The sequence below is a fragment of the Loxodonta africana genome, chromosome 7, assembly GCF_030014295.1.
Source record: "Loxodonta africana isolate mLoxAfr1 chromosome 7, mLoxAfr1.hap2, whole genome shotgun sequence".
Taxonomy (NCBI): domain Eukaryota; kingdom Metazoa; phylum Chordata; class Mammalia; order Proboscidea; family Elephantidae; genus Loxodonta; species Loxodonta africana.
In genome coordinates, this window is record NC_087348.1 from 8,509,521 (window position 1) to 8,523,193 (window position 13,673).

The 13,673-nt window shown below is 58.9% G+C and overlaps 1 protein-coding gene across 1 annotated transcript; it reads left to right on the forward strand.

The window, feature by feature from the left end:
• The first annotated feature begins 9,646 nt into the window (after nucleotides 1-9,646).
• Nucleotides 9,647-12,290, forward strand: CD248 (CD248 molecule). Its single transcript, XM_010599159.2, has one exon. It carries the CDS (start codon nucleotides 9,647-9,649, stop codon nucleotides 12,014-12,016), a length of 2,370 nt encoding a protein of 789 aa, XP_010597461.2. The 3' UTR covers nucleotides 12,017-12,290.
• Nucleotides 12,291-13,673: the final 1,383 nt, after the last annotated feature.

Here is a 13,673-nt window from a genome sequence, read left to right on the forward strand (position 1 = left end):
ACACCGCTAGCCGCTCATCCCCTGTGGGGAGGGACACTGACTCTCCCCCTCTGGGCCACACCCTGACACCGGCCAAACACCCGCTCAGACATCCCAGGTATGCAGACCCCCAGATACTGCCTCGGCACCCTCCCTCTCTGGTTCAGTGCGACTTTCCAACACATACTCAGTGACAGGTTGACACAGAAATACACATGGTGACATGCTGATGACACACACGGGACAGTCTGCCACACACCCAGAGACATGCTGACACAGAGACATGTGGTGACCTGCTACACAGAAACTCCCTGACATGCTCGCACCTATACCTGCTGCCACAGGCAGACACAGTGACATACACTCTCCCAAGAAGCAGCCACAGGCTTCCTCCACCCACTCTGCCCAACCATGGGGAGCTCCAACACGCACACACACAGACAAACTCAGAGACACACACAGACATGGAGACAAAGACACACATACAGACATAAACTGAGAGATGGAGACACACATGGACAGACGGACAGACACAAACACACAAACTCAGAGGCACACAATCACACACAGAGGCAGACATACACATAAACACAGAGACATACAAACACATACTTTTTGTATTTTTTAGTTCAGAGAAGAGGTCCAAGGCCTTCTCCTGACTAATTTCATGGCTAGCCCTGGCCTACACACCCATACTCATCCACCCACCCCACGGACTCTGGTGGGGGCTGTGAGTTGCTGAGCAGACCCCCACAAGGGAGGTGGTGACCCTACTGGCCAGGCAGGAGGCAGAGGCAGGCAGAGCTGGGTGGGGAGGCCTGAGCTCATCAGATTCCAGCTGGAGTGATTCATGGAAGCGCCTGGGGAGGGTCTAGGAGGGGGTATTGGCTCAGGGGCCTGGGCTTTGGAAGCCCGGGGGGGCTTTGGACCAGAGGGTCCTGGGTCCAGAGCAAGCCTTTAGTCTGGAAGGGGGGCTTCCTAAGGGGGTGGCAAGGCCCGAAGGGGTGCCTGTTGGGCCCAGATTCTGGGAAGGGCTCCTCCGGACACAGAGCTGAGCCCCAGGATGAGACAATCGGCTCCTCCCATCCACCCCACCCAGGGCCCTGGGCCCCTGACCCCACGCCTTCCAGGCCTCAACAGTTGGGTGTCTTTAGCAGGGTGTAGGTCAAGGGTAGGGGGCAGGAGGGGTGACTTTCGCAGCCTATCTTGGCCCACTGGGCCCTCGGGCAGACAGAGTGGACCCCAGAGGCCCCGAGGGGCCCGGCTGGGCCTGGCCTGGCCCAATTGGTGTCGACAGGGTTACAGACCCGAGCAACCCTGCCAGGGGAGGCCTCTGCCAGAGCGGAGAGCGAAGAGAACGAGAGCACAGGCTGTCCCAGCTCCAGGGATGCTTTCCTGCTGAGGTTGAGCCCTCTGCTCCTGCCATCCTCAGAGCTCCTGCCTCCCCGGGCTGATCCTCAGAGGAGGTGGGGGCCACTGGGGCCAGCCCCCGCTGCCTGTGCAGGGTGACAGGAAGGAGGGATGAGGCTGGGGGAAGCCAGGGGCACGGGAAGTGCCTTTCTTGGAACTTTGCACCAAAATAGCCTGTTCTGTTCCTACTCAGGGTCTAGTGTCCCATGGGGGAGTGTGTGTCACCAAGGAGACCCCCACCAGGGAGGGGCCTGAGCTGACCTTAACTGGCTTTTGCTCCCCAGCCCCTTCCACCCCACCCCTCTCTGCCCCCGCCATGGCCTCTGCCCCACTTTGAAGTCCCAACATAAATATCAGGTCTGCTTGGGTTCCCCTTCCCAGCCTGGTCACAGCCCCCAGACCTGGCTTTCACCCCAGCCACCCTGAGGGTTACCGTGCAAGGGGAGTAGAGGGAGGTCAGGACCACCCAGGGATGGTGACAAGTCAGAGACCCTGGAGACAGAAACGGGGAGAGAGATGGGGAGAAACTCTGGAGACAGGGGAGGGACAGAAGTGGCAGAGAATGGAGAGACAGAGATGGCGAGACAGACCAGAGGCCAAGGAGAGGACAGTCCTGGTGATGGGAAGGACCCCAGACACAGAGAGGGGACAGAGAAAGAGCAAGGGGAACAGTGAGAATGAGAAGAGTGAGACTGAAGTGTCCCTGGGGACAGAGAGGGCAGGAAGAGGAAGGTCTTAGACATAAATAAGAGGAGAAAAAGTAAGAGGGAGCAGAGAAAATTCCAGAGATGGAGGGTGGGGGCTGAGACTGGGGTAGAAGTGAGAAGCATGTGTTAGAAAGAGAACCGCCCTGGAAGTCAGGTGACCAACCCGCCCAGTTTACTTGGGACACAGGAATCCCAGTGCGGAAACCAGAAAGTCCTCAGCAAAGCCGGCCAAGTTGGTCACCCTAGGTGGCATCCTCTGGCAGACACCACAGAGGTCAGAAGGTCCACTCCCACAGGTACCCTCTGCACAGATCAGGAAACTGAGGCTGTGACAGAGCCAGCTGGAACTTTCCTGGAGGATTCCGCGAGGCTAGCCTTGGGATACAGGCTCTCCTACTTCTTACCAAGGAGCCAAGGTGAAAGGGCACGAGAGGGGAGGACAAGAACCAAGGAACAGGAGGCCCCCGTTCTCATTTTCCGTGCAGCCGCTCCTGTGAGCCCCTGACCCAGCCTGCTCTTGGAAGGAATCTTGGGCAAGCCCAGCCTTCTTTGGGTGTGTGTTGGGGGGTGTTGGGCCCTTTCAGCCCTGATGTGGGCAGATGTGGCCAGATGGTCAGGTCAGGTGTCCACCAGGAGGCAGAACAGGGCCTCAGCTGGGCCCAGGCTGGGCAATCCAGGGGCAGCCATGTACTTCCCCCCAACAGCTGGGGGCACGGGTATGGGCACGCTGGGACAGACACAACACCCAGATGTGCACACCGACACCACGCCAGGCATGTGTGAGCACACACATGTGCACACACAGGTGGTGCATGGACACCCAGGTACCCTCACATGCACAGTCTCTCTCCATGACAAGGACACCCCCATTTCCCTCCAGCTGTTAGAACCCTTTATCCCCAGGGGCAGCCTGGTCTGGACTACATTCCTTCTTCCTGGGCCCCACCTCCCCAAGCCTGTCTCTCCGCCCTGTCCAGGCCCCAGTTCCCCACCCCTCGTCCCAGGGCTCTCCCCCGCAGAACCACACAGGCTTCGCCTACAAGAGGGGAGCGGAGGAAGTTCCCCCTCCCTCCCCTCCCTCCCAGAGCCCCCTCCTCTTCCCTCCCTGCCTGCCCAGCCTAGGGACCTCACCCACCTCTCATTCCCCCCTCCCCACCCAACACCAGGCGCCTCCGCCCACCCGTCAGCCCTTCCTCCTGACAGCCCAAAGGCGGGTGGTTTGGGAAGAATTTAGAAATGGAGGGAGGTGGGGGATGGGGACAAAGGAAAGAAGTAAAGGAGGTGATTTGTACACAAAGCAATGTGCTGGCTCAGCGGCCTGGCACGCCAAGGCTCACAAGGACGCCTGCCAGGGGCGCCCCCCATTGCTCTTGACTCCCCCATTCTGGCTGCTCCACTGAGCCTCTCCAGGCCAGCCCCTCTGCAGGCCGCCCTCACCCTCACCCCCACGGGCCCACACACTGCATCCCAACCACCAGGCCTTGTGCTTGTCCCAGTAGCAGGAAGACGAGGCTTCTTCCAGGGAGGGGGCTTCTGTCTTCATGTTCCTCTCAAGGGGAGCTCTCCACCAACTGGGCCTTGATCAGAGCTGGAAACCCCAGCCCCCTGACCACTAACCCCAAATGTGAGCTGAACCCAGTGCCTTAGCTTGGAAAGTGCACTGTCCCCTATCCCCAGTCCCTATCTCTATCCCCTGTCAGAGCCCAGCAGAGAAAACAGGCTGTGTGGTACCTGGGGAAGCATCACAGGATCCCTGCAGATGGCCTTCCCAAGCCGCCCTGCCCCACTGGGCTGTGATCCTTCAGATCCCTAGAGTTACATCCTAAGCATGCATTCATCATGGCGGCTGCTCTAAATGCATCAGAACCCCCACTTATGCTGATATCCCTGTATCCAACCATGTGTCTATATATCTTCTCATCCACACACCCATTCACTTACCCATCTATTCATCCATCCACTCACTCATTCTTACATCCACATATCTATCCATCTGTCCACTCATCCATCTGTCCACCCATCCTCCCACCTAACCATCTCTCCATCAGTCCATCCATCTATCCATCCATCCATCTACCGTCCCAACTAATCATCTTTTCATCCATCCATCCATCATCCATCCATCCATCCACCCATCCACCCGCCCTTCCATCCATCCATCCATCCATCCATCCATCCATCCTCCCATCTAACCATACTTCCATTCATCCTCCTATCTTTCCATCCATTCATTCATTTTCCATCCATCCATTCGTCCATCGTCCATCCATCCATCCATCCACCTGCCCACCCTTGAAGCATTTGTTGTATTAATTAGCATCTTCTCTATGCTATGGGGGGACCAAGATGAGTCAGGCTCAAGCAATCTAGGAGGAAACATAAGATGTCAACCAGCTCCCTCTCTACGTCCCTAGCTCCTCACACCCAGATCCCTGAGGCTATGCCCACCCCATGTGGGGCAGCCTCAACCCCACCTCTCCCAAACAGAGGGGACAAATGAGTGCCAGGCATCCTCCCAAACTGGGCACCCAGGTGCACCCCTAAGACTAATTCTCTGCCCACCAAACCCTCAGCCTTGTTGGGGCAGAGTTTCTCCTGTGGTGCTGGTTCTGACTTCCCTCCATTCCCAAGTAGGCCCAGCTAGTACATCTGGAATTTGGCCTTTGACCCTCCTTCTCCTGGTTCCTTTGCCTGTCTCCCCAATTCCTCACCCCCAAGGAGGCTGGGGTCCCGACCTCTGATCTGACCCACCCACTTGCCAGACAGCCTACAGCCTCCCCTTGGCCGCCCCAGCAACAGCTATTGCCCAGATCATGACTGGGCTTGCCACACCCTTGGACTGGGCTCCCACCCGCCCTGAGGAGCCTCCAGAGGCCGCCTCCCCCAGCCCGACCCGCCCTGCTGCCCAGCTCTCCAGCCAGCTCCCCTCCCCTCTCCTGGACTATTGCAACAGTCTCCTAACTGGTCCTTAGCCTCTGGTCCCCCTCCACCCACCACACACCAGCCACAGAGCTCTCTCAGCATGCCTCACAATGGAGGCCCAGCCTTTAGGAGACAGCTCAACGCCTGCCAAGCCAGGCCCCAGTCCCCTTCTGGCATTCTCTCTCCCTTGCTTTCTCCCATCCCTCTAGATGTCCCTCACTCCAGGCCAGTAGAGTCCTCTGCATTCTCCAGACACATCTTGAGTGCTCCCACCTCAGGACCTTCCCCAGGATGTGCCTTCCTCCTGTCATGCCTTCCTTCCATCTTCTCATCAAGAGCTCCCTAGGCCCTGGCTCTTAGGGGGGCTGGCTGTGTCACAACATGCCCCCCCTCACAGGGTCCTTAGGGTGCCACAGCAAAGGAAGCACTGGAATAGGAGTCAGGAGGCCTTGGCTCTAGTCCCGGCTCGGAGACCCACTTGCTCTGAGACTCTCTGGGCCTCAGTTTCCCTAAGTGCAAAAAGGCTTGCTGATTTTCAGGGATGTCTCAGTTCTAGGGTAGCCTGACTTCATGGGGGAAGGCTGGGTGTGTGTGTGGAGCAGGTGGGCTTTGGTTGCAAGCAAAATCCCAGCTCCCCACGGTTGTCACCCAGAGCAAGGCCCTGTACTTCCCCTTCCCTACTGAGCAGCAGCCGTGGGCCAGGTGCTTTTTAGGCACTGGGAGTGCAGCAGGGAACAAGACAACGACCCTGCTGTCATGGAGTTAACAGTCTCCTAGGAAAGAAGCTCCCAACTGGAGGCAACGTTGCCCCCCAGGGGGCCATTTGGCAATGTCTGGAGACATTTTTGGTTGCCATGACAGGGGAGATGCTACTGGCAACGAGTGGGTAGAAGCCAAAGATGTTAAACATCCTCCAATGCACAGCCTGGATCCCTCAACAAAGAATTATCCAACCTGCTTGGAATATATCCTAGAGAAATAAGAGCCTTTACACGAACAGATATACGCACACCCATGTTCATTGCAGCGCTGTTTACAATAGCAAAAAATGGAAGCAACCATGGTGCCCATCGATGGATGGATGGATAAATAAATTATGGTTTATTCACACAATGGAATACTGTGCATCTTTAAAGAGCAATGATGAATCCGTGAAACATTTCATAACATGGGGAAATCTGGAAGGCATTACGCTGAGTGAAATCAGTCAGTGGCAAAAGGGCAAATATTGTATGAGGCCACTATCATAAGAACACAAGAAATAGTTTAACAGATAAGAAAATATTCTTTGATGGTTGCGAGAGTAGGGAAGGAGGGAGGGGGATATTCACTAATTAGATAATAGACAAGAACTATTTTAGGTGAAGGGAAAGACAATACACAGTACAGGAGAGGTCAGCATAACTGGACTAAACCAAGAGCAAAGAAGCTTCCTGAATAAACCCAACTCTTGGAAGGCCAGTGTAGCAGGGGCGGGGGTTTGGGGACCATGGTTTCAGGGGACTTCTAGGTCAATTGGCATAATGAAATCTATTAAGAAAACATTCTGCATCCCACTTTGAAGAGTGGCACTTGGGTTTTGAATGCTAGCAAGCAGCCATCTAAGATGCATCAATTGGTCTCAACCTACCTGGAGCAAAGGAGAATGAAGAACACCAAAGACACAAGGTAATTATGAGCCCAAGAGACAGAAAGGGCCACATAAACCAGAGACTACATCATCCTGAGACCAGAAGAACTAGATGGTGCCCGGCTGCTACCAATGACAGCCCTGACAGAGAATACAACTGAGAACCCCTGAGGAAGCAGGAAAGCAGTAGGGTGCAGAACTCAAATTCTCATAAAAAGACCAGATTTAATGGTCTGACTGAGACTAGAAGGACCCCAGAGGTCACGGTCCCCAGACCTTCTGTTAGCCCAAGACAGGAACCATTACCAAAGCCAACTCTTCAGACAGGGATTGGACTGGACTGTGGAATAGAAGATGATACTGGTGAGGAGTGAGCTTCTTAGATCAAGTAGACACATGAGACTGTGGGCAGCTCCTGTGTGGAGGGGAGATGAGAGGACAGAGGGGGACAGAAGCTGGCTGAATGGATGTGAAAATAGAGGGTGGAGAGAAGTGTGCTGTCTCATTAGGAGGAGAGCAACTAGGCGTATATAGCAAGAGGTATATAAATTTTTGTATGAGAGACTGGCTTGATTTGTAAATTTCCACTTAAGGCACAATAAAAATTAAAAAAAAAAAAAAAGAATTATCCAACCTGAATATCAAAGTTCAGAGACCCTGGGCTAGGGAGGTTCAGGCCGTAAGCAAATCAATAAGTAAATATATACCATGCCAGGTCATGATAAGCGCAAGGGAAGAAAATGGAGCCAGATCAGGGGGCCGGGGAGTCCTAGGGGAGGTGGGGGCTCTGAGGCTTAAGCGGAGAGACCTGAGGGAAGTGGGCAGTTATTGCACGAGGAGCTGCACTGGCAGGGGGAACAGCCAGAGCGAAGGCCCTGAGGCAGACTTGTGCCTGGGAGCTTAAGGAACAGTAAGGAGGCCAGAGCAGCTATAACAGGGGGAGCGAGGTGGACGAAAGGTCTGGGGGCAGACCACTAGGACCTTGGCCTTTCCTCTAAGCGAGATGGGGCTTGGGAGTGTTCTGAGCAGAAGGATCCAATCTGACTCAGGTTTAAAAGGACCACTTTCACTGGCTGTCATGTGGGGAGGGGTGCAGAGGGCTGGAGAGACAGCCGAGGCCAGGGAGAGGCTGTTTGCAGGAACTGGGACAGGAGGTGATCGTGGCCTGGGCTAGTGGCAAAGAAGGTGGTGAGAAGTGGCCGGGTTCTGGATCTATTCGAATCCAACGGAGTTTGCTGCAAGATCGAACTCGGGGTGTGGGAGAGAGAGGAGTTGATGATGATCTCAAGGCTTGGGGCCTGAGCCAGCGGAAGGACTAATTGCCCCATATCGACTTGCCGCTCCCAAAAGGGAGAAAATTCTGTGTGCATCACTGCCCTAGACCCGGTGAGAAGGAGCTCCTGGGCACATGGCAAGAGCTCCCTATGCCTTGGCTCTCACGGCGCTGCCTGTGTCCGCAAGGCCAGCCCAGGCACTGTTAGGTGGTCCCCCACCCCTACCCTGATTTGATCGGAAGACTAAGGCACGGTTGCCTCATCCTCCGCAGCTGACAAAGCACATTTGCGAACACTGAGTGCTGTGATACAACAGCCCCGGGGAGCTGAGAGGCCAGGACACCTTGCCCCGAGTTTGTAAATAACAGAAACGGAGGCCCAGAGAGAGTCAGTGACTTCCCCCGGGTCACACAGCAGATCAGAGGCTGAGGAGGAAGCTGCGTCAGGGCAGCGGGTCGAGCATCTGCTCAGAGTGCAGTGGAAGTGCAGGGGTTAACCCGCCAACCAGCTCCCCAGGGACCCTCAGGGGCTGGGCTCAGCCACAGGCCTCTAGGAGGGGTGGAGAAGAGGGCCCAGGCCAGACCCACACAGCAGGCCCTGGGGGCAGGGAGGGCTCCACACATGTGCATGTTGACACCCGTGCCACGTACGTGTGCGTGTCATTGTGAGCCCAGTGTCCATAAAAAAAAAAAAAACCATACACGGCCTCAAATCAGTCCCCTCACAGCCGGCTCTGCTCACCCTGAGTGCAGCCCTGCCCCCTCCCCCAGGCACCCTGCCCTCCTGCAGCAGGAGCCCAGAGAGGCATTTCCTGTTTGGGGGCTGCCTCCTCCCCCTCTAAGCCCAGGTTCCCAGGGCTCCAGGCCAAGCAGGGTCACAAAGGAAGGGCAGCCTCCTGCCCCCCTCTGTTAGTCCTCTCTGCCCACTGGCCCCAGGAAGCTCGGGTAGGGGAGGTTGAGGCAGGGGCTTGGTCTACAAAGGAGGAGTTGAGGGTGTCCATGCCCAAGGGATCAAGAAGGTTCCCATTCATGTGAACCTTGAGGGACTTATTATGTTTAGGATATGTAGAATGCCACACCATCTTTGTAGGTGCAACTTAGGGGCTTAGCATGTCAGAGCGTGTGCCTGCATGGGAAGGAGGCTGCAGGCCAGCGTGGGTTCACAGTGAGGCCAACGACTTAGCATTTTGGAGCCAAGGGACAGGGTGTTGGGGGCAGTGCCCTTGCTGGTGAGGAGCCGGCAGCAGAGAAGCCTGCCCACGGTGCTGAACGGAATAGATCAGGGTATGTTTCCACATGGATGACAGGCAGTCAAGCCGAGAGTCTGCTCCCGATGTGATGAGGTCGTGTGTCCAAATCTGGGTCTGTGGGTCTCTGGAAAGAGACCTCGCCCCACCTCCACCCCAGCCCCGGCTGTGCTGGAGCTTTTGGTGGGAGGGTCGGGCCAGCCTTCTGAGGCGTCTCCCGTCCCTGACTCCCAGCCTTGCCCCTCCTCCCCGCCCCCGTCCCACCCCGCTCCCCCGGGACCCTCACCACTGTCTCCGCCCGCCCGCTTCCTGCTCCGGCGGTCCTGGGGGAACAGGAGCCCGGGGCTGGCAGCCGCCCCAAGCGGCTCCTTACAAGGTCCGACCCTCCCGGCCCGCCCCCGGCCCGCCCCCAGGTCCAGCCCCTCCCCCTGTCAAGAGCTTCGGCGGGCCGGGCCCGGGCCAGTCGGGGGGCGTCGCGATGCTGCTGCGCCTGCTGCTGGCCTGGGCGGCCGTGGTGCCCGCGCTGGGCCAGGCCCCCGGGGCCGCCGAGCCTCGCGCCGCCTGCGGCCCAGGCAGCTGCTACGCGCTCTTCCCGCGGCGCCGCACCTTCCTGGAGGCCTGGCGGGCCTGCCGCGAGCTGGGGGGCGACCTGGCCACGCCGCGGACCCTCGAGGAGGCGCGGCGTGTGGACAGCCTGGTGGGCGCCGGCCCCCCTGGCCGGCTGCTGTGGATCGGGCTGCAGCGGCAGCCGCGACAGTGTCAACCGCAGCGCCCCCTGCGCGGCTTCACGTGGACCACGGGAGACCAGGACACCGCTTTCACCAACTGGGCCTTGCCAGCCACCGGCGGCCCCTGCCCAGCCCAGCGCTGCGCTGCCCTGGAGGCAACTGGCGAGCATCGCTGGCTCGAGGGCTCGTGCACGCTGGCCGTCGATGGCTACCTGTGCCAGTTCGGCTTTGAGGGCGCCTGCCCAGCGTTGCCGGAGGAGGCGGGCCAGGCCGGCCCAGCCGTCTACACCACGCCCTTCCACCTGGTCTCCACCGAGTTCGAGTGGCTGCCCTTCGGCTCCGTGGCTGCCGTGCAGTGCCAGGGGGGCAGGGGAGCCTCTCTGCTCTGTGTGAAGCAGCCCGAGGGTGGCGTGGGCTGGTCGCGGGCTGGGCCCGTGTGCCCAGGAACCGGCTGCGGCCCGGACAACGGGGGCTGCGAACACGAATGTGTGGAGGAGGTGGATGGGCGCGTGTCCTGCCGCTGCTCCGAGGGCTTCCGGCTGGCAGCGGATGGGCGCAGCTGCGAGGACCCTTGCGCCCAGGCCCCGTGTGAGCAGCAGTGTGAGCCCGGCGGGCCACAAGGCTACAGCTGCCACTGTCGCCTGGGTTTCCGACCAGCTGAGGACGAGCCACATCGCTGCGTGGACACCGATGAGTGCCAGATCGCTGGAGTGTGCCAGCAGATGTGCGTCAACTACGTTGGTGGCTTCGAGTGCTACTGCAGCGAGGGCCATGAGCTTGAAGCAGATGGGATCAGTTGCAGCCCTGCAGGGGCCACGGGCGCCAGGGCTTCCCAGGACCTGGAGGATGAGCTGCTGGATGACAAGGAGGATGAGGAGGATGAAGATGAGGTCTGGGAGGCCTTTGATGGTGGCTGGACCGAGATGCCGGGGGTGCCATGGATGGAGCCCACGCAGCTGACTGACTTTGGCCTGGTCTACAGACCCAGCTTCCCAGAGGCCCGAGAGCCTCAGAGGTCCTACCCGGGGCCCACCTGGCCACCCCCACTCAGTGCCCCCCGAGTCCCCTACCACTCTGCAGTGCTCTCTGTCACCCGGCCCATGGTGATCTCTGCCACGCGCCCCACACTGCCTTCTGCCCACCAGCCCGCCATTATCTCTGCCACACACCCACCCCTGGCTTCTGCCCATCAGCCCCCCATGATCCCTGACGCACACCCAGCTTTGCCCCCTGACCACCAGTTCCCCAGAATCTCAGCCAACTCTCTGAATCTTCCCCCTGCCCACCAGCCCCCCATTATCTCTGCCACTCACCCAGCACGGCCCCCTGCCCACCAGCCCCCCATTATCTCTGCCACTGAGCCAGCACGGCCCCCTGCCCACCAGCCCCCCATTATCTCAGCCAAACACCCTGAACTGTTCCATGCCCACCAGTCCCCCACGGCCCAAGACACCCAGGTCACTGATACCCAGACCACCACTCATTTGCCTCGAATTTCAGCTAACCATGCCCCACTGGTCACCACTCCCCGTGCCCATCAACTCCCTCAAACCCCAGATGTCCTAGTGCTCAGAGCTCAGACCACCCAGCTTCCTGTTACCCCAACTGTGCAGCCCCCTCTGACCATCACTCCCAGGTCCCCTGTGGCCCCTGCTCATCGAGTCCCTGTGCCTGCTGCCACCCAGCTCCCTGCACTCCCCACTCCCCTACCCTCTCAGAGCCCCACTAACCAGACCTCACCCAGCAGCCCTACACACCCCCATTCCAAAGCCCCCCAAGTCCCAAGGGAAGGTGCCCCTGAGCCCAAGCTAGCCCCATGGTTACCCTCAGTGGACCCCACAACAGCCCCAACAGCCCTGGGGGAGGCCAGTCTAGCAGGTCACAGCCCAAGGGATGATCGATGGCTGTTGGTGGCACTTCTGGTGCCAACATGTGTCTTCTTGGTGGTCCTACTTGCACTGGGCATCGTATACTGCACCCGCTGTGGCCCCCATGCGCCTAACAAAAGTGTCACTGACTGCTATCGCTGGGTCACCCACGCTGGAAGCAAGAGCTCAATGGAACCCGCACCCCCCCGGGGCAGCCTCACGGGGGTGCAGACCTGCAGAACCAGCGTGTGATGGGGTATGGCCCCCCTCTATGGAATGGGGGAAGGAGTGTGCGCTGGACACATGGCTGAGGCTGCACCAGGAACCCATGGGGGCCACCCGCCTGGACAGAGGGCTATCTGCTTCCCTGGCCCAGCCAGGCACCTCTCCCATCACCATGACTTGACTCGTGGGAACTCTGCTCCCGGCCTGGTGCTCATGACAGAGGAGAGGCCAAGGCCCCCAAGACCTCAGGGGGTGGGTGCTGGGGTCTTCTCCAATAAACGGAGTGCCAATCTCACCCAAAGCTCCTGGCCCCCATTGGTGCCTGAGGGGAGGGTCTGAGAGGACAAAGGAAAAGGAGGGGGGCCTTCTTCAGCATGGCTGGGCCTGCAAGGAAGTAAGGTAAGACCCTTTGAGCAAGGGTATGTTTCAGAGATTCTTGGGGAAGCAGAAACCCAGAAAGGGCATAGCCTTGCCCAAGGTCACATAGTGAGCCCAGGAGTGAAGGTTTGGAATGAGGAGAATCCTGTATCTCTCTCTCTCTCTTTTTTTTTTTTTTACCAAAACTCCAAGAATGTGGGGATGACTCTAGGGGAAGTTTCTAAAATAAGGGCTCCTGCTGGACTGGACTCAAACTGGGGCTTAGAGCCCAAAGGCAGGCTCTGGACCTAGGGTTATGGGGAGTGAGGGGCTGGCTAGAGACCGAGGCTCTCCTAACTTGCTTCTGGTACTTCCCTTCCCATCTCTGCAGGTGGCCCAGAAGTGGAGGCCACCTGAGGATGCTACTATCCCCTGGGTTCTAAGAGCTCTGGGGAGGAAGTGAGGGCCAGAGCCGAGCAGGCTGGGCATGGGAGAGCAAGGAACCCAGGGGGAAATACCCTGGGCTAGGCTCCCACCTCCAACTCCCCAGCAGCCTCGCAAGCAAGGCCTTCCCTTCTGGACCACTCTTTGCTCTTCTCCCTGTGAGTTGAGGGTGGTGTGGGAACAGAGAGAACCCAGGAGACCTCGGTTGAGCCAGAGTTCAGGCTGCTCGGGTCTGAGGTGTCCCAGGAACTGGAGGAGGGGCTGGTCAAAGATCAAGCCTGGGAGACCCGGCAGCCTTCCCTCCCCTGCCCGTGCTCACAGCCTTGCGGGGACGGGGGGACCCAGGCGGGGGAGGCGCCAGTTCCCACCGCCCCTGTAATTTTTCAGTTGCAGCCTCTCCGGGGCCTCTAATTAGGACGGGGCAGGGCCGTCACGACCACCCGGACAGGCGAGGAGGAGCAGCCCAGAGCCCCTTTTCTTCCAGAGTCCTACGCCACCCTCCGGCCCTAAGATCTGGGCTGGGGCTGGAAGGCTTGGGCTGGGCCTCAGGGGACCAGGAGAGGAGGGGCCGGAGCTGTAGACGAACCCGGGGACCGCCGCTAAGGGGGCGGAGGGAACGCTACGCACCGCCCCCGGCCCCCGCTTTCACGTTCCCCTAACTCAAACCAGAAGCCTCCGCCAGATCCTGCCAAGCCTTTAACCTCGGAGGCGCCATCGGGGAGGTTTGCTGGCTGCTGGTGGGGGTCGCGGGGCGGCCAAGACGCCTGGGTCCTGGAAGAAGGTGAAGGCGCAGCATTGAGGCGACGGTGACAAAACCTGTCCGGACGGCAAGGATTCCCTCCCGCGACCCCGGGTACGGGATCCAGTGCTCCTCGAGGGCAGG